This window comes from Cherax quadricarinatus, chromosome 33, assembly GCF_038502225.1.
Source record: "Cherax quadricarinatus isolate ZL_2023a chromosome 33, ASM3850222v1, whole genome shotgun sequence".
Taxonomy (NCBI): domain Eukaryota; kingdom Metazoa; phylum Arthropoda; class Malacostraca; order Decapoda; family Parastacidae; genus Cherax; species Cherax quadricarinatus.
The window spans coordinates 30166724-30188326 of NC_091324.1; the positions used below are offsets into that span (position 1 = coordinate 30166724).

At 40.5% G+C, this 21603-nt stretch overlaps 1 protein-coding gene across 1 annotated transcript in view; it reads right to left on the bottom strand.

The window, feature by feature from the left end:
• Positions 1-21603, bottom strand: part of 5-HT2A (5-hydroxytryptamine receptor 2A) — a gene marked incomplete at its 5' end in the record, with an annotated part of 40608 nt that overhangs the window by 140 nt on the left and 18865 nt on the right. The window contains 2 exons of the mRNA XM_070091049.1: positions 1-1369; positions 3151-3302. The exon at positions 1-1369 is cut by the window's left edge and continues 140 nt beyond it. Of these exons, the coding sequence (XP_069947150.1) occupies positions 386-1369; positions 3151-3302 (1136 nt within the window). The remainder of the gene's footprint in view (positions 1370-3150; positions 3303-21603) is intronic.

Here is a 21603-nt window from a genome sequence, read left to right on the forward strand (position 1 = left end):
TCTAGTGGTACAACGTTCTATCTGACTTTGTGCGTTTATTTGGTTATGGTTTAAACCGACTAGTTTGGTGTGTTAAGTGGTGGGCAGTGGAGCAGCGGACATTTGTGTTCCTGCTTTATCTTTGTGCTTAAGAATACATTAATGGATCTGAAGCTTTCACTCAGTAATTATTGCAATCATCACTTATTTTTCTAATTTTTTGTTCCGTGGGTTCGAGCAGTCAACACTGATATGGCTGCTTCATGTTTGTAGCAGTCAGTATTCTAGAAATAAGTTCTGCAGGAAGTAACACTCTTGTGTTTGTTACTTGTTTCTAGGAGTCAACAGTAGTGTTAATATGCTTGCAGCAGTCACTTCTTCAGTGGTTGCTGCGTGAATGTAAGAGTCAGCACTGATGTTCCTGCTCGTGTTCGGGGCTTGTAAGAGCGTGCTGGTAGCTGGGGCTCTTAACATATGTGGAGAGAGTCCGAATGGAGCAGGGTGTAGCCACTGCCGACGGCGTAGGGCCTCCGTACGGTCCTGCCATGTTGTCAGACATTGAATGAGATCGTACATGTCGATGGTCAAAATTGTAATTACATTTGAGGATCTTGATAAAAGCAGCCTTGAAGGTGCGATTGAAGATGGTATAGATGATGGGGTTGATTGTGGACGATACGTAGCCCAGCCACAGACATACATTGGCCAGGTGATCAGACACCTGACACGTCGGACACGCAGCAAAATAAATATTCAGGATGAAGAAAGGTGTCCAGCATATAACGAAAGCGAAGAACACGATACCTAGCACTTTCGAAGCTTTCTGCTCCGTGGCCACAGCGTTGGCGGCTAATGCATCCCTCTTTCTCGACGGCAGAAAGCGAAGGTGCCACGCAGCAGTGCCCACAAGCTGTAACCGAAGTGCTTTTAGCTTAAAATTCCTAGTCTCCCGAGCTATAGATTCCGGCGTTTGGGTTGCTTGCTCGCACTTGTGTATATTGGAAAACTCGTAATGGCCGGCATGCCCGTTAGAATAGGATCCCCGATAGGAAGTTCTCGGAGTAAACGCAAAGGAATGGGTAGCCTGTTGGTGCTTCCGGCGAACTGAGCGGTACCTGCCCATGGTTCGAGCCTTGCCCGCCGGTGCGTCCGCGGCGAACTTGGCTTTCTTACGCAGCAGATGAACGGTGAGGGCGTAGCTGACCACCATGATCACCATCGGGATGTAGAAGGCGCACAAGGAGCCGAAGATGAAGAAGGTCTGGTTGTTGATGGTGCAGACGTAATCCGCGGGCATGATGTTGGTGGTGTCGACAATGCCCAAGACAGTGATGATGGAGGTGACTAACATCGCTAACAACCACACCAACACAACCTTCACTCCCACAGTCTGAAAGAGCAGTCATCGTTATTTTCCTAAGATTACACATATTAAATGAAATAGCATTATAGAGACATAGCGTCATATGACATAACGTCATATGACAGCATCATATGACATAGCATCATAGAGTCACAGACATTACTATTCATACCATGACATGTCAAATCCCAAGATTCACTCTGACATAAGATACAACTAACCCCATATTTGAGTGGATAATTTAAACGTTTCGATCTGTCTTAGACCAATATTGCGACTTTATAGTGGGCCACGACTAACCAAAATACTTAAAGTTTTACCCTCTAAATTGTTACTTATTTGTCAATTGTTCCAGCTACGGCATAGTTACTTTTATTTCTAATGGATGTTAACACGTACCTGCTGGATGCTGACGATTCTGCTTCACAAACCATAACACGGGTGGGGATAGAACTCGCGGCCAGAGAGTCATAAAACTCCAGATCGACGCTTTAGCTAATGCTAATATATGAGTCAAGTTCAACAATATTTTAGAAATATCTTTGAAGTCATTCATATACACATAATTAAATGAAGAACGAAGATTATTTTTTTTTTACCTTACGTTAAACCTGAGCAAATTTTGCAAATGACGGGATGATGTTAAAATAACAGCAGTCTCATGACACTGATGACAGGCGAGATGATCAGGAAAAAAATACATAAACAGATAATCTGAGACAGTAAACATGCAGTCAATCTCCGTCACAATAACAGTGTATTCATAATTACAATTATACTGAAACGCGTGTATACAATGTTAGTTGGTATTTATCACTTAAATTCTACTGTGTATGATGTATATATTGACGTATTTAGTGGCATGTTCGAATGTGTACACAAAGAGGTTCTTACAGTGTGTCTCGGATTTCATCATCATTACTATTATTGTGATGAATGTTTTGAAAAACCGACAAGTTGAAGATTGAGACACTTATGCAGCATATGGGAATCTTTATTCAGGAATAAAGTTTCCCATATGCTGCATAAGTGTCTCAATCTTCATTATTATTATTATTATTATTATTATTATTATTATTATTATTATTATTATTATTATTATACTCATTGGGATTCGCTGAAACCTTAGGGATCATATGACGGTAGGGGGGAAAGGGAGGTCGAGTGTCGTTCAGGGGAGCGAATCATTACCGTGCTATCAGGTAAGAAATGAAAGGTGTCAGTGGTCGGGATATATGACCTTAGGACCCGGCGATAACAGTATTTGCATAATGGTATTTTATGATCAGATGCTGAGAGGCAGGGGGAAAATGGAGAGAAAAAAAAGAGAGAAAGAGAGAGCTGCCCTTACGATTCAAGAAAAAAAGATGACTGCCCTGTGCGGGTCCGAGGTTAAGACCGAAAATGTTTACATTTTGGGGACTAGGAACTTGAGGTGTCGTGCCTGGACCTTTTATTTGAATACGAGTAGCAACTGGGAATCTGTTGAAGCAAATCAGAATGAATTAACTTGACACAGAGTTTAAGAGTTGGTGCCTGAAACTCATAAATTGGGATGCGGGTTACTGGGAAATAACCTGTAGAGGAATGGGTCTGGATTCGGTCTTAAGAAAGCGGACCCAACTCGCCCACTGGGTACTTTGAGGTCGTAGCTCAGCCCTATTGAAGGGGCACGGAATCAGAAACTGTGGAATGGATCCAGATTAAGTCCAATGGAAGGAGGATCGGACGACCCGATCCTGTGTAGGGAGGTTAGGACTCGACCTTGTGGAATGGATCCGAAATCTCCACTGACGATATTGACCCACCTTCTTGCTGCTGCTCCTGGTCTTGAGAGGGTTACGGATGCCCAAGTAGCGTCCCAGGGAGATGGTACACATGTGCATGATGCTGGAGGTACACGCCAGCACGTCGCACGTCACGTAGATGTTGCACCACACCACGCCGAAGGGCCAGTAGCCTATTGGGGAAGAGCAGGACGGGCATGAGAATGGTGTGCATTACCTGGCTTATAGAGAGTTATCCATGAGGGAAGGATATAAAGAGCTAAGTACAAGGAAGATTTAGGTTTAAAGTTTGCTCTGGAGAGCTGAGTTCACAGGGTGTTGTAATTCCTGTGAGTGTGGCGGCTTATTGGAACAGGGAAAGTGAACATGTATTTTCTTGCTTTCACCAAAGAGAAATTTGGTTTGTTGTTGTTGCTGTTCTCCTCTTCCTCCTTCTCCCCCTCCTCTTCCTTCTCCTTCCCCTCCTCTTCCTCCTCCTCCCCCTCCTCTTCCTCCTCCTCCAGGATACATGCAGTTCATTTAGAAATTTCTTCTGTGTAAATCGCAGTATCTTGAAAAGCAACAACAACAGGAAAAGGCATTTGCAGAGAAACTTCTTTGTCATAACAAGAAAACACATGTTCACTTTCTCTGTTCCAATAAGCTTCCACACATTTGTTCACTCACAGGAGGAACAACACTGCTCAGTACTCTTTCCTTTCGTGACTAAATTAAGCTCTAGATCTTCCTGCAACTGAAGTGAAGAACATTTTGAGCCCTACACAATGTGAAAGAAAAGCAAGAAGAAGAAGAAGAAGAAGAAGAAGAAGAAGAAGAAGAAGAAGAAGAAGAAGAAGAAGAAGAAGAAGATGAAGATGAAGATGAAGATGAAGATGAAGAAGAGGAAGAGGAAGAAGACAGACGTAAATGTATATATGTTAGAATCAAGAGACCATCTAACAAAAATTTTCATAACTAATAATCCAACAACGTACACAGTTTATACAAATCACAACAAGCCTATAATATGAAAATAAAACTAAGACACCCTTTCGGTCCGTCGTGGAACGAAACGTTCACTTGTTATACAGTATATCATATTTTCTATTGGTTAGACACGTCATCAGAGAAAGAGATTCCAGAATTTATTGCGGTATTCCTATATTCATTTGTCACATTTTTTCATTCCATCCTTCATTAATTTCAAGTAAAATACTTTCGCATATATATACTGTAGCTTTGTTTTATTCATTAGGTAATTAATTAGCCAAAATATTCCTTCATATTATCTGTCATTCGCTTACCATAACTTAGGTTATGTACGTCTAAAGGCGTATTTCTTCCGACGTATTTTCACCCCTATTTTAAGGGTGAAAATACGACCACTTGTACCTACGACCGTGCTGTTTACAGCTTAGCTTACCATATCACTGACGGGGTTAGAACCCGCGATCAGAGAGTCTCAGAACTCCAGACCGTGGTTTGGTTTGTTTGCAATCGTGTCATTACGATTTCGTGAGCCAAGTCAGCTTAGCTTAGGTTATTTTGTACTTTTCTGTTTTCATGCATACGAATGTTTTGTATGCAAATAAACAACAGTTTGTGTTGTTCAGTGTTTCTCCTAAACCTTACAGTATAAAATACAGTACTAAAAGCATAAGGTTCGACTTGCGTCCATTTTGACTTACGACCGGTTGGTCGGAACCAAGCTCGGTCGTAAGTCGGATGGTACTTGTATTCTTATCTGGTAGTGAAAAGGTTATGTGCACCCTTAGGGTAGTCGATAGGCTTTCAACCCTTGTTAACTAACCAACCAACCTTACCATAACATTCCTTCGTTCATTCACTCACCATAACATCTCTTCAATCACGAAATAAACCATTGCGTCGGTCTGTTCTTCATTCATGATAACAGGTTCCTTCATTGCGTTCCTTTCATGGTGTCTTGAAGCTCGATTGCCAGCTCACACATTGAGGGTCGTGGTTCTATTCCCGGTACGGTTGGAAATATTAGGACGTGTTTCCTTAAGACACCTGCCGTCCTTGCACACCTATCAGTAAAATAGGTACCTGGATGTTACTCGACTGGTGTGGGTGGCGTCCTGGGGACAAAATTAACCTAATTTATCCGAGATGCGCAGCATAACAACGGGCTTTCTATATAGTAGTATGTCATTGATGTCAGCTATGGTCTGTATACATTGTAGTTGTAGAAATAGAGATTATTATTATTATTATTATTATTATTATTATTATTATTATTATTATCCTCTCAGCCAGACTCACGTAGGGCTTCCAGGGTCTGCTCATATATCAAGGAAAATAGAAGAGCTCGTTTTATTTATGTTTTCTTTTTAATGGATGGAGAGAATTTACAGACAGCTTTATTTTCCTCAAGACCGCCCCCCCCTTAAAAAAACAAAGGCAGCTGCCTCCGTGATCTGTGACTGTCTTAATTTACGAGAAACCATTAATGGTGCCCACCACGTAGTTTGTGGAGGCTACTTGTATAACTAGTACTGGGTTTGTTGCTGTTGTTGCTGATTCAGCAAACTTCACACTTTGCCACTGGTTGTCTGGTTAATGCGGTTTACAGCCTATCGACTACGCTGTGGTCATGAACACACTTTCTGGTGTACGTTGTGACTATCTCATACCATCAAATATAATCATAAAAAAAAATTGAATCCGTAAGATGGTATCCAAACTATGTCCATAAACTGTCTTCGAAGTATATACATAAACCATCTTCAAACTATATCCATAATATAGCAGACTATATTCATATTCTTTCCCAAATCACAGGACACAGGATATTTACACTGAGACGTGCATTTCTCTCAGAGTATGTATGCTGAGAGTGGCCTTAACGACGCTAGTGTAATCGATAGGGTTAAACTCCATTAACGAGCCATCAGAGGTGATAAAGACATAGTAAATTTTGACGAAAGGGAAAAATCACCCCACTGTTTAGGCCAAATAATGGGATGATGGTATTTTTTAAAATTAGACAAGACCTCTGACACCCCACAACTATGATAAGGTAAGAGACTGTGGAATGACCGTGGGTAAAATGGCAGGTATTATAGACAAGCATGGTAGAAAGCGACGTTTTGCAGAGGAAGCAGTGCACGACGTTTAGCTCTGAATGAAGCTTTATCTTAGCGAAAAGTCATTTTTAATAAAATTAATTTCTTTTACTGTATCTGGTTGGTTGGGGTTTAAACTCCACTAGTCTAGGGTCATTAAGGCTGCACTACCGGTAACCTTTTCAACCAACAGACAAAAATATTTTAATCCCTAAAATAGGGATTAAAGTAAATTTTCAACATACATATATGCAGGGACGGATCTACCATACAACTAATGAAGCTTAAGCTTCGGGGCTCCCTAATCCCGGAGGGACCCAGGAAGCGACTTTAATTTACACTGCTAAAAATTTTTGGTCTACTGTGTGAGAAGCAATTTTTTTAAAGATAATATTAGTAATATAGTGTAATTTAGTACAAATTAATATTTAAAGTATTAATTAAGAGACTATTAAAGTATCATGTAGGCTAGTCGTTGCTGGTTGCGATGGGATGGACCGGTAAGCCAGCGGAAGGTCTCGGTCAGATGACCGAAAGCTCCAGCTGTGGGTCATCACTTGACTAGAACCCGCGCCAGGAAACACTACTCCAGTTTCCTGACAAACCTTACCTAACCAGCTTCAGGGCTCCAAAAATGTAGATCCAACACTGATATCATGCGCATATCTGGAATTTCCGCTTAACCCAGGCGTCATGATGAGCATTTACCTGGCGTTGGTGTAGGTATGTCAGGTGAAGTAAGGAAAAATAGTGAATGGGAACTTGGATCTACAGTGATTTTCTAGTTTTTTCCCCCCTAAGCGAGAATCAGTTATTTTTTTTTAAAGCAATGTCCAGAGTCAGCAGATTTAATAGTCCATTTCTCAGTTAAACCAGTTAACAGGGGTTATAATATTGTGATGTAGTCCAGCTGGGCTTGTGAGGTCTCTGGGGAGACCTAATTTAACCAATTATGTAGTCACACCTTGCCTTGGCAAACGTCTGTCAGCCACGCCCACGTCTGAGGTCTTTTGTTCTTGACGGCGTCAGACCTAGGCGTCAGGTCGTACACGTGGTTGTGGGGCGTGCTTGGACCACCATATAAACCCAAGGAACAGCTGAGCAGAGGAGATTCGGGCAGAGCTCTGGCCTGGGAGCAGAGCTGAGCTGGAGAGTCTCGGGAAGAGAGACTGTTGGAGACATTGGGCAGAGTAGTGGCTTGGAGCAGTACTCGTGCTGTGTAGGTCTTGGGACCTGTGGCTTAGTTCCTGTAGTGAACTGTCCTCTGTACTATATTGTAAGTTATACTCATTTTCGTCAAGTTGATTGTGTTCCCTGTCTCACTGCTTATATGTACCACCCCATTTGTCTAAACCACAATAATGTTCTCCTGTTCCAAAATATATTATTGTACAAAGACTTAATAATAAACTGTGTTTGAGTAGAATAGTAATATTCACTGTCCCCGTTATTTGCTATTCCTATTTCTTATATTTTATTATGTTTAGTTAAAGTAGTGAGAGGGTGAGTAGTGTGGAGTGGTGGGTAGAGTAATGAGAGGTGAAGTTGTAGTCACCAGTGACCTCACATTACCAACCTCCGCACTCATCCCTCCTACTGCCTCGCCTGTAGGTTAGGTTAGGTTAGGTTAGGTTAGGTTAGGTTAGGTTACCCCCAGTGCCCCCCAATCATTACCCCCCTACATGACAATATAGGTTTTATGGAGGGTTGTTTAGTGTTGCAGTATGGTTTATATTGAGAGAGTGGCTTGGTGGCTAAAGCTCCTGCTTCACACACGGAGGGCCCGGGTTCGATTCCCGGCGGGTGGAAATATTTCGACACGTTTCCTTACACCTGTTGTCCTGTTCACCTAACAGCAAATAGGTACCTGGGTGTTAGTCGACTGGTGTGGGTCGCATCCTGGGGGACAAGATTAAGGACCCCAATGGAAATAAGTTAGACAGTCCTCGATGTCGCACTGACTTTCTTGGGTTATCCTGGGTGGCTAACCCTCCGGGGTTAAAAATCCGAACGAAATCTTATCTTATCTTATCTTAACAAAAATTAAGGTAAAATAGTATGTCTTTGAAATGAGCTGAAAGCCCTTATAAGAAAGAGAGAGAGAGATAGAGACAGTGAGAAAACGAGAGAGATACAGAGTGAAAGAGAGAGAGAGGGAAAGACGATGGCAATGATCTAATAATTTCTTTCATTTTCTCAAACCACAAAAAAATGCGGAGAATTTGCTTTACGACTCAGTTAAATCTAAACAGAAATCTGTAAGATCATTTCACTTACAGCCTTGTAACAATGATCTTCAACTCAGTAGTGTCACCCTAAATAAACCTTCCGAAAGCAAACACTAAACATAAAAATAAAACAAAAGAAAGGGCAAAGAACAAAGATAAAATTGTTTTCCGTTAGGTGGGCGGGTTGAAAAAGGGCCGCCTCGGTAAAATAGCTATGTTTCCCCAAGAAAAAGGAAAATTGAAAGAAAACGGGAAGATGACTAATATTCATGTTTAGACATTCCTAAAGAAAACGAAAGTGACATTTATTATTATTATTATTATTATTATTATTATTATTATTATTATTAGTATTATTTATTACATTCATTCGGTAGCGCTTAACCTGTGTACGCCATCAAACATCACCAGGGAAACGGTAGGTGATCAGGTTTAGTACGCCGGGTCACCATCTGGAAAAGACCCGGGCTGGGACGTACCGGCGAATCATTGAAGTCCAAGATCAGATTTAATCCGAGGTTGGAGAGGAGGGTATCTCCAATTCCTTAGATAAAGATCCCTTCACCAGCAACCAAGGGAGTATAAATGGTCTGAAACCTGTTTCAAACAGCCGAGTTGCTTCGTACTTTGAGGGGGACAAAAAGTGGGTTGTGATTTATCACTTGTTTTACCAATTAGAGGCCAGGAATTCTGACTGAGCAAACTATAGTGTCGTCTGATCAGAGTGCAAAATGGTTTAAATTTTTTCTTTTAAGAAGAACGATTTCAGTCTAGCGATTATTAGGGTATATACAAAAAAAGGAGGGCTGTCTGTGTCACTGGTGAATATACATCTAGAAGTATGGCATTGTATATACACCGAGAAGTATGTCAGTGTATATACACCGAGAAGTGTATGCATATACGCGAAAGGTATGTATTATTTAGGGTATATGCATTGAGATGTGTGTATTTCTAGGGTATATATATATATATATATATATATATATATATATATATATATATACATATATATATATATATATATATATATATATATATATATAATAGGATGGGGTCCACCTCTGGTGTAAATTGTGGGACCCATAGCCTCGGAGAAGTGGATAAAAAGGCTTCAAGGAAGAATATTTGGATTTCTTCCTGAAGCCATTTGAATATTCCACTTCCCCTACCACCCCATCTTTTAAACTATTTTTTTTACCACTAGGAATATTTTATTACATAATATGGCACAGAAGATATATATATATATATATATATATATATATATATATATATATATATATATATATATATATATATATATATATATATATATATATATATATATATATATATATATATACCATGTGATGCGTATATTTTAGGGTATTTACATCGAAATGTGCGTATCTTTTTACGGTATATACACGAGAGGCCCATATTTTTCTCAGAGGAAATAATTCGGAGGAAGGCTGTATATACCTTTTAAAAGCAGGCTGTGTAAATATTTTTTTTTCTCTAAACCCACGGCTTACGATGTCCCCGCCGCCTAAATCCTTCCAATAAACAAAACAGCGTCGCTCGACCCCATTGCTCCGTTGTTTGAATTCTTCTGCAACTTACAACAACAAGGGCCGAGTAAATTTCACCAGTGAGCTGAGCTTTTCCTTTAGCTTTTCTTTACCAAAGTCGAATCACGTCAAGATTTTTTTTCTTCCACCTGAGAGAACTGTAAAATCCATTTCTATAAATTTTGAACATGGTAGAGTTTCTTTTTTTTTGTATTGCACTGAAGTTTAGAGACTTAACCTATCCCTTGGTAAAATTTATGTAAGATAGCTTTATTTACTTAGCCTCTGATATACCTTTGAAGAGTTTTGAGAGTTAATCTACTCTTTGAGCCCGGCCATGGGTCAGGCTCGCCTGGTGCTTGCCTGGTCTTATATTTTTACGGTACTTTTTTTTTTTTTTTGGGGGGGGGATGGAGGGTGGCGAAATCTTCAGGTAGCTTCAAAAAATTATATTGCATGCAGGATGGCTTGGGTTGCCAGTGTTTTGTGACGGTTACGTCCCGTCATTGGACAATAAAACTTTGGGTTATCATCTCAGTGAGATAATTATGCAACTGATGGGAATCTTTATTAAGGAAACGTTTCACCACACAGTGGCTTCATCAGCCCAATACAAAGTAGAAAGAGGGTAAGGAGAGGAATAGTTTGAGGTTATCAGTCCCTTAGCCTGGAATCCATGTGTTCAGTCCATTACTTTTGTAGAAAGAACAGCATATGACCGGAGAAGTGGATGTTTTAGCTGGACACCATGTCAAGGATGTAGTCGGGTCTTTTATGAGTGCATCTCAAAAACAGGTCTGAATCAGGTCATGAGTTCATCCTCGTCGTGAGTGAGAAGGTTCATGCGTCAGCAAGGTCGGTAATGAAGAGGATGAGAAGTTTGAAGGGTGGGTAAGGACGCAGGTCAGGCCGTAAGTCAGGTTATGTGGTAGTAGTAAGAGATGTCAGGTGAGGAGTGGACCAGGTCAGGTGCAGGTAAAAAGGTTTGTGATATGTTAGTGCGTGTAACCTGGTCCACGGCAGAAAACCTTTTATTTAGGCCAACGTTGACCCAAAAACACGTGCCATTATCCTCAGACCTTCGACCCTCGTGTATAGAGGGAGAGTGAGAGAGAGAGAGTGAGAGAGAGTGAGAGTGAGAGTGAGAGTGAGAGTGAGAGTGAGAGTGAGAGAGAGAGAGAGAGAGAGAGAGAGAGAGAGAGAGAGTGAGAGTGAGAGTGAGAGTGAGAGTGAGAGTGAGAGTGAGAGTGAGAGTGAGAGAGAGAGAGAGAGAGAGAGAGAGAGAGAGAGAGAGAGAGAGAGACCCACCCTTGACGACCAAAACGAGCCCTTAATAAATGTCCCGTTCCGCTACAGTATTTATCGTTATGTAAGACCATTTACATACATAATTTTTGTAAGCTTATTTATATACATACGCACATTCATACGTTCATACATGCATATATAATATGCATATATAATATATGCACAAATATAACGGGGTTTCTGCCATAGGTTCCAGGGAAAGTGTTCGACAAAGGTTTCAAAATCACAGGAGAAATACGCGTATACGATTCCTCGGGTCTTATGATACACCTCCCACTGATTAACTTAAATTTAGGGCCAATGATGCAGAACGAATACGCTAAGTGAGGAAATATAGGTAGATGGATGGAGGAGAATATGTCATTGTCGTCGGAAGGGAAGAGAAAGGAGAAAAGGGAGAGGGAGAAGGAAGAGAAAGTGAGAAGGGATGAGGGAGGATTTCTTGGTTTCTGGCTCACTCATCTACAATACACATTTTCCCCTCAAGGGGGGTTCCTTGATGCTGGTGAGGGGCTCTTGATCTAGGGAATTGGATCTGTGCTCCAGTACCCTGAATTAAGCCTGAATACCTTCCATCCCCCCCACAGGCGCTGTATAATCCCTACGAGTTTAGTGCTCCCCCATTCCTATATCCTATATAAAATTTAATTTATCCTACGTGACTCCATTATGTCATGGTTAGATATTTTGAGTACTATATTTATGTTCTTTTATATATTCACGTTTTCCATTTGTGCCTTTAAATTGGCGTAGAATTAACCGAGATACTATCTATAGTGGAATGCAGAAGTCATTGCATTTTCCTGAAGTTCACAGAAATGATTTGTGATACAGGGAAGGAATTCTGTCATTCTTAATGGAAATAAGTCACTCTGTCTGACTTTTTTTGGGTTATCCCAGGTTCTCTACACATATGCTGCTATGTATGATAATCTATGTAACTGTATTTGTGTATACCTGAATAAGCTTATTTACTTGCTTATGTGCTCTCCCTGGGTCTTTGCTTGTCTTATTCATCAAATAGACGATTTTATACCATTGATCTAATGATATCTGTCATCCTCGTCTGTATTTTTTTGTCTATTTAGTTCCATTCTGTAATATGGAGAGGACAGCTGTGTCACATAATCTAAATGACGCCGTATTTAAACCTTTTGATATAAAGCCAAGTCTGCCGGCTTTAATATGAACACTTAGACACTGCTGCATTGGCTTGGATTTCTTGAAGCCAAATCTGCAAAGTTTTTTTTTGTTTTTGCATACGGTTAGATTGCGTTTTATATTATTTTGTGTATATGTGCGTGATTATTTTCTTTTCCCAAGATTAGAATCTTAAAGCAGTGTCCACACTGAACTGTAACCACACCTCTGGCCACATCAACCTATTCAAATTATTTAAAAGCTTCTTAGTGTCTTCAGAATTTATTGATCGGACTATTTTTGTATGGTCACCGCATTTCTTTCCCGCATCTTAACCATTTATGTAAATTGTGAATAAGAAAAGCCCCAACACTAACCCATATGGAACGCTATTTGTGACGGGTCGACACTCTGATTTCTCCCCATTTATGCAAAATTTCTTGCCGAAGTTATATAAATCAGTGAAGGCTCGATAATCCTTCTGCTGATCGCGAAATAAAGCACCTCCTAGCCTAAGAGTTGAGAGGATGAAATGAAGATAAAATTTATGCCACTTCTTCGTGACATTAACTGAAGACAGACTGGTTGTGTTATGGCAGACTGTAATTAGGTGCTGGTTGCTGTGTCTTGGTGCGGTCTATATCGTCCACCTGCTTCACAAATTACGACAATATACATAGACAGTTGCATAAGTCGGGAGACAGATGGAGGGAGGAGGAATGGTCGACGGTCACGCTATATTAGCCACAAGGAGGTAAGAGACACTTGTAAATAATACTGGCAGAACAATGCAAAAGTTGAGATGTATACTTAAGGGAGAGGGAGGGAAAAAAATATTTGCAGTTTATTTTTATACAATCTAAAAAAAGTGTTTCCCAGTTCATGAATGGCTTGAGTGCTTCCCCCATCATTATAAATAAATCTAATATTAATATGCCAAGGAGAAGTGAATCGAAATATATTCAACGAAGAAGTGGCATTTTGTCGATTTACATTATTGAGTATAACCCTGTCTAGTGTTCTACTTGTGTCTGTTACCCTGTCCAGTGTTCTACTTGTGTCTGTTACCCTGTCCAGTGTTCTACGTGTGTCTGTTACCCTGTCCAGTGTTCTACTTGTGTCTGTTACCCTGTCCAGTGTTCTACTTGTATCTGTTACCCTGTCCAGTGTTCTACGTGTGTCTGTTACCCTGTCCAGTGTTCTACTTGTATCTGTTACCCTGTCCAGTGTTCTACGTGTGTCTGTTACCCTGTCCAGTGTTCTACTTGTGTCTGTTACCCTGTCCAGTGTTCTACGTGTGTCTGTTACCCTGTCCAGTGTTCTACGTGTGTCTGTTACCCTGTCCAGTGTTCTACGTGTATCTGTTACCCTGCCCAGTGTTCTACTTGTATCTGTTACCATGTCCAGTGCTCTACGTGTGTCTGTTACCCTGTCCAGTGTTCTACTTGTGTCTGTTACCCTGTCTAGTGTTCTACTTGTGCCTGTTACCCTGTCCAGTGTTCTACTTGTGTCTGTTTTACCCTTCTGTTTTACTTGCCTTTTATTAAGCCACTCTCTATCTGTTGTTGCTGTTCCCCAGACTCCTATCCTTGGGCTGTGGATTACATTCAAAGGCCGTGATATATATATATATATATATATATATATATATATATATATATATATAACACACGTTATATGAAGTGAATGTTGTGTAAAGATCTTATATAAGCTGTTTGCAGTGAAAGTGCGGGTTATATAAACCTTGCCAATTTTTGGTTAGGGATATGCTCTTTTTAATTTAAAAAAAAAAACAGAATTAATTTAAGAGGTAACTGTATTCGGTGGAATGAAAGGGAGGTGGGTTGGAAGAGAGAGAAAGAGAGAGAGACAGACAGAGACAGACGGACAGAAAGCAGCAACTTCACTCTGGCTGTACCCTTCTCCAGAACATCACTTCATCTGAGATCCTATATACCCAGGATGACTCGAGTATGGAACACATTCGTACAGCATAATGATATCAACGAGATAAAGTCAGTTGATCAAATGAAAATGCTGGCCCACAGATGGCTCCAACTTCATCCTGTTCCCTACTTGTATGTTTAGTAGCAATAAAAATGCTTTCAAATGAGCTGATGTAGGTAACAGCTCTTAGCTTGCCAATAAAGTTAGGAATCCTCAACCTGTAAATAGCTTGTCAATAAAGGTAGGGATCCTTAACCTAACCTTGTCAAACCCTGTGAAAAAGAAGAGAAACGTGAAAGGTAGATTAATCTCATAAACTGAAAGGAAACTACACAGACTCACAGAGACAGGCAGCAGTACAGAGACACGACCGAGAAGGAAAAACAGACAGGCAATAAGGAGGAAAGTAGTCCGTGCTATCCAGACGAGGGCTTTTCTTTTCAGAATGCGAAGGTGGCATAACACGATATCAATCGGTTTCTGGAGATTGCAAGAGAGGGCTTTAACCTCAAGTCTCGCCTCGCGGGTACTGGGTGAAATGAGAGAGAGATTTCTGGTGTTCTCTGTTGAGAGAGCCACCTGTGTTTTCCATCTCCCTCGCCCGCTAGAGCCTTTCTTCCAGGAGAGACTCTTCTTTCAGGAGTTTCTGAGACTCTCCTGTGCATCACAGATCTCTACCAGATGTAGCGACCCAGTGATTATTTCTCGAATGAGCAAAGACGCTTCCTATGAACGTGTTTGCTTGGAGTTCCTCCTCTTTTCTGCAACATTATAAACTCCTTGTGATGTGTTGATTGCAATACGAAAGGCCTAGAACCATCATTCATTATATATATATATATATATATATATATATATATATATATATATATATATATATATATATATATATATGTATATATATATATACATATATATATATGTATATATGTATATGTCGTGCCGAATATGTAAAACTGGTCAATTAGCAAGAATTCATTTAAAATTAAGTCCTTTCTAAAAAATTTTCTTATACGTTTAAAGATATATTTTTTTCATTAATGTTAATGTCAAAATTTTTAATTTTGCACCAAAAGAATCTTAGAAAACTTACCTAACCTTACTATAACAAGAACAATTTATTTTAGCCTAACCCAACTAAATATATTTTAGATTTGTTTACAATAATTTAATACTAAACAAACACAGTGAAATATATTTTTGCCGTTAGGTTCAGAATGATTTTGGCGAAATTATTGCATACACAAATTTTCACTTGTCTTATAGGGCAAGATGAGCGTTGCTATTTAAGCCAAGATGGCAAGTTCTGCCTATTCGGCACGACATATATATATATATATATATATATATATATATATATATATATATATATATATATATATATATATATATATATATATATGACTGTGAAACAGAAACCTGTAACTGTTTTGCATGATGGTAGGATTGCTGGTTTCTTTTTCTGTCTCATAAACACGCTAGATAACAGGGATATCTTGCTACTCCTACTTACACTTTGGTCACACTTCACAGACACGCACATGCATGTATATATACATACATCTAGGTTTTTCTCCTTTTTCTAAATAGCTCTTGTTCTTCTTTATTTCTTCTATTGTCCATGGGGAAGTGGAAAAGAATCTTTCCTCCGTAAACCATGCGTGTCGTATGAGGCGAGTAAAATGCCGGGAGCAATGGGCTAGTAACCCCTTCTCCTGTAGACATTTACTAAAAAAGAGAAGAAGAAAGACTTTATAAAACTGGGATGCTTGAATGTGCGTGGATGTAGTGCGGATGACAAGAAACAGATGATTGCTGATGTTATGAATGAAAAGAAGTTGGATGTCCTGGCCCTAAGCGAAACAAAGCTGAAGGGGGTAGGGGAGTTTCGGTGGGGGGAAATAAATGGGATTAAATCAGGAGTATCTGAGAGAGTTAGAGCAAAGGAAGGGGTAGTAGTAATGTTGAAGGATCAGTTATGGAAGGAGAAAAGAGAATATGAATGAGTAAATTCAAGAATTATGTGGATTAAAGTAAAGGATGTATGCGAAAAGTGGGTCATAATAAGCGTGTATGCACCTGGAGAAGAGAGGAATGTAGAGGAGAGAGAGAGAGATTTTGGGAGATGTTAAGTGAATGTATAGGAGCCTTTGAACCAAGTGAGAGAGTAATTGTGGTAGGGGACCTGAATGCTAAAGTAGGAGAAACTTTTAGAGAGGGTGTGGTAGGTAAGTTTGGGGTGCCAGGTGTAAATGATAATGGGAGCCCTTTGATTGAACTTTGTATAGAAAGGGGTTTAGTTATAGATAATACATATTTTAAGAAAAAGAGGATAAATAAGTATACAAGATATGATGTAGGGCGAAATGACAGTAGTTTGTTGGATTATGTATTGGTAGATAAAAGACTGTTGAGTAGACTTCACTGAGAGTAAAAGGTAGATGGGATACAAGGAGAATAAAAGCATCAGGGAAGAGAGAGGTGAAGGTTTATAAACTAAAAGAGGAGGCAGTTAGGGTAAGATATAAACAGCTATTGGAGGATAGATGGGCTAATGAGAGCATAGGCAATGGGGTCGAAGAGGTATGGGGTAGGTTTAAAAATGTAGTGTTAGAGTGTTCAGCAGAAGTTTGTGGTTACAGGAAAGTGGGTGCAGGAGGGAAGAGGAGCGATTGGTGGAATGATGATGTAAAGAGAGTAGTAAGGGAGAAAAAGTTAGCATATGAGAAGTTTTTACAAAGTAGAAGTGATGCAAGGAGGGAAGAGTATATGGAGAAAAAGAGAGAGGTTAAGAGAGTGGTGAAGCAATGTAAAAAGAGAGCAAATGAGAGAGTGGGTGAGATGTTATCAACAAATTTTGTTGAAAATAAGAAAAGTTTTGGAGTGAGATTAACAAGTTAAGAAAGCCTAGAGAACAAATGGATTTGTCAGTTAAAAATAAGAGAGGAGAGTTATTAAATGGAGAGTTAGAGGTATTGGGAAGATGGAGGGAATATTTTGAGGAATTGTTAAATGTTGATGAAGATAGGGAAGCTGTGATTTCGTGTATAGGGCAAGGAGGAATAACATCTTGTAGGAGTGAGGAAGAGCCAGTTTTGAGTGTGGGGGAAGTTCGTGAGGCAGTAGGTAAAATGAAAGGGGGTAAGGCAGCCGGGATTGATGGGATAAAGATAGAAATGTTAAAAGCAGGTGGGGATATAGTTTTGGAGTGGTTGGTGCAATTATTTAATTAATGTATGGAAGAGGGTAAGGTACCTAGGGATTGGCAGAGAGCATGCATAGTTCCTTTGTATATAGGCAAAGGGGATAAAAGAGAGTGCAAAAATTATAGGGGGATAAGTCTGTTGAGTATACCTGGTAAAGTGTATGGTAGAGTTATTATTGAAAGAATTAAGAGTAAGACGGAGAATAGGATAGCAGATGAACAAGGAGGCTTTAGGAAAGGTAGGGGGTGTGTGGACCAGGTGTTTACAGTGAAACTTATAAGTGAACAGTATTTAGATAAGGCTAAAGAGGTCTTTGTGGCATTTATGGATTTGGAAAAGGCGAATGACAGGGTGGATAGGGGGGCAATGTGGCAGATGTTGCAAGTGTATGGTGTAGGAGGTAGGTTACTGAAAGCAGTGAAGAGTTTTTACGAGGATAGTGAGGCTCAAGTTAGAGTATGTAGGAAAGAGGGAAATTATTTCCCAGTAAAAGTAGGCCTTAGACAAGGATGTGTGATGTCACCGTGGTTGTTTAATATATTTATAGATGGGGTTGTAAGAGAAGTAAATGCGAGGGTCTTGACAAGAGGCGTGGAGTTAAAAGATAAAGAATCACACACAAAGTGGGAGTTGTCACAGCTGCTCTTTGCTGATGACACTGTGCTCTTGGGAGATTCTGAAGAGAAGTTGCAGAGATTGGTGGATGAATTTGGTAGGGTGTGCAAAAGAAGAAAATTAAAAGTGAATACAGGAAAGAGTAAGGTTATGAGGATAACAAAAAGATTAGGTGATGAAAGATTGAATATCAGATTGGAGGGAGAGAGTATAGAGGAGGTGAACGTATTCAGATATTTGGGAGTGGACGTGTCAGCGGATGGGTCTATGAAAGATGAGGTGAATCATAGAATTGATGAGGGGAAAAGAGTGAGTGGTGCACTTAGGAGTCTGTGGAGACAAAGAACTTTGTCCTTGGAGGCAAAGAGGGGAATGTATGAGAGTATAGTTTTACCAACGCTCTTATATGGGTGTGAAGCATGGGTGATGAATGTTGCAGCGAGGAGAAGGCTGGAGGCAGTGGAGATGTCATGTCTGAGGGCAATGTGTGGTGTGAATATAATGCAGAGAATTCGTAGTTTGGAAGTTAGGAGGAGGTGCGGGATTACCAAAACTGTTGTCCAGAGGGCTGAGGAAGGGTTGTTGAGGTGGTTCGGACATTTAGAGAGAATGGAGCGAAACAGAATGACTTCAAGAGTGTATCAGTCTGTAGTGGAAGGAAGGCGGGGTAGGGGTCGGCCTAGGAAAGGTTGGAGAGAGGGGGTAAAGGAGGTTTTGTGTGCGAGGGGCTTGGACTTCCAGCAGGCATGCATGAGCGTGTTTGATAGGAGTGAATGGAGACAAATGGTTTTTAATACTTGACGTGCTGTTTGAGTGTGAGCAAAGTAACATTTATGAAGGGGTTCAGGGAAACCGGCAGGCCGGACTTGAGTCCTGGAGATGGGAAGTACAGTGCCTGCACTCTGAAGGAGGGGTGTTAATGTTGCAGTTTAAAAACTGTAGTGTAAAGCACCCTTCTGGCAAGACAGTGATGGAGTGAATGATGGTGAAAGTTTTTCTTTTTCGGGCCACCCTGCCTTGGTGGGAATCGGCCAGTGTGATAATAAAAAAAAATATAATATGATCTTATGTTTAAATGAAATTCGAGAAAAATCCTGCTGTAGCAATGACTAACTCCTCACCAGACGTTGCCAACAAGTAATAACAAGTGGATTGAACTAAAGCGCCTTTCAACATCCTGAAAGTGAGTGAATTTTTGCAGCAAATGTCTTCGCTCAAGATGGAGGGAGCGAGAATGTGTCATGGTCGGCAAGAGAATAACTCAGTGCCGCGTTACTGAGAGTCTTCGGACACTCTTTCATTAGATTTTTATGGAAGTCATGGGAGACGTTCGAAGGGTGTTTAATAACAATTGAAGGAATGACTTGAAGTTACTTTGAATAGGTCGGAGTTGCCAGAAATTTGCTAAGCTTACAAGAGGTATTCCCAGCTTCCGGGTACAGCTCGATGCTTCCAAAATTAGCTGAAAATCTTCGGGAATTTATTTATCAGAAGTATGCAGAGCTTTAAGACATAGTTAGAACTTGTCAGAAAATGGCTCGGGAATCATTTAGAATTTTCTCGCCACCTTTCGAAGTTCTATGAATATTTTATGTAGCCTGAAACTTTGACTGGCAGATCGAGATTTCCCCATTTTATTTTGAAAAAATCTCATTGCATGATTAATAGTTTTCATGAAATGGTTCAGTGATCTCGTGGAGTAGTTCGGGGTGCTCAAGGAGTAGCTTCAAGTTCTAATGGAGCTGCTCGAAATTCTCATAGGATGATCTGGAGTTATCATTGCAAATAGGCTCAGTGGGTGTTTCGGATTTCTCGTGCCATGGTCTGATGTCCTCGTTTAATGGGTTGGTTAGTTAGGGTTAATTCCTCTCGACTTCACGTGAACAGTTATGGCTGCAGATCACCTCTACTCTGTCATCAGTAATCTTCGTTAATCCCTTAAATATAAATGAGAATAAACTATATATCCCCTTACTGGTCAATTATCTCAGCCTTTTCACAATTCTTACCGGAGTCTTGTAAGAAGAAGAGAAGCTTTCATTGTTTCCATTCGTGAAAGTGAACATAAAACTCCAGTGACTAATACTCATATTTAGTTTCCCCTCCCCATAACTCCAACATCCCCTCTCCGTTTACATCTCCCTGGCTTTTCTCCAGTTCCCCTTACCCCCTTTCTCAAGTTCGTCGTTCCCTATCCACCCCTCCTTCCCTACCCCAGCCCCTCGAAGCAAAAAGAAAAAAAATAATTTTCAAGAAGTGATGTCAAAATGACACCGGGTAAAGATTAAAATTCCGCTACCGACTGTATGATTAAATTTTGCGATTGTCTGAGCGCAAAGAAATCGTATTGGCGAGAACCACAGAATATCAGGACGACATTAACTCTGCTATGTTACTAACAATGGAACTCAGGACGGGAACAATAGCCAGCCAGACCCAACATTCACAAAAAAGGGAAACTCACAGTCTCTTTCCCCATCCTTCCCTGCCACCTTCCTTCCTTCTTTCCCTCCTTGTCTTCCCACCATCTTCACTCCCTACTACCCTCCTTCCTCCCTCTCTTTTCTGTGTTTGCATGCCCTTTAATACTGTCTGTATAAAACACTGATTTTGACTAGTCCTTGAAACTGCTTATGACAATGGCAATAAGAATTTTAAACCCCAATCACACACACACGGGGCCAGGATCTATGAATCAACCCCTGCATCTACATATAGGTAAGTACACACACACACACACACACACACACACACACACACACACACACACACACACACAGACACACAGACACACAGACACACAGACACACAGACACACAGACACACACACACACACACACACACACACACACACACACACACACACACACACACACACACACACTCGGGCTTGAAATTGCTATGCAATCGTGTTTTTATATGCAAATTTCTGCCGTGTCGAGGTACCTAACTCCACAGTTTACTGAACCAAACTCTCACAACTCACTCTCTCTCTCTCTCTCTCTCTCTCTCTCTCTCTCTCTCTCTCTCTCTCTCTCTCTCTCTCTCTCTCTCTCTCTCTCTCTCTCTCTCTCTCTCTCTCTCTCTCCCTCCCTCCCTCTCCCTCCTTAAAAGCCACATTTATTTTCTGGTATCATTCATCTCCTTAAATTTAAGCACTTCCATATTTCAGGAAAGTAAATCCTTATCACTGGACTTGAACTTTGACCCCACCGTCTGCACTCCCTGTCTCTTTAGTTCCTTCCTTCCTTCCTTCCTTTAGTTCTTCCTTCTTCACTTTACTCTCTTTACCACTCCCCTCTCACTTCTTTTAGCCTCCGACATAACTCTGCACAGTTTCCCGTCTCTCTCTCCCTCTAGTTTCCACTCACGTCTTTCTCTTCTTTCCACTCTTTGTCTTGTTTCAGCT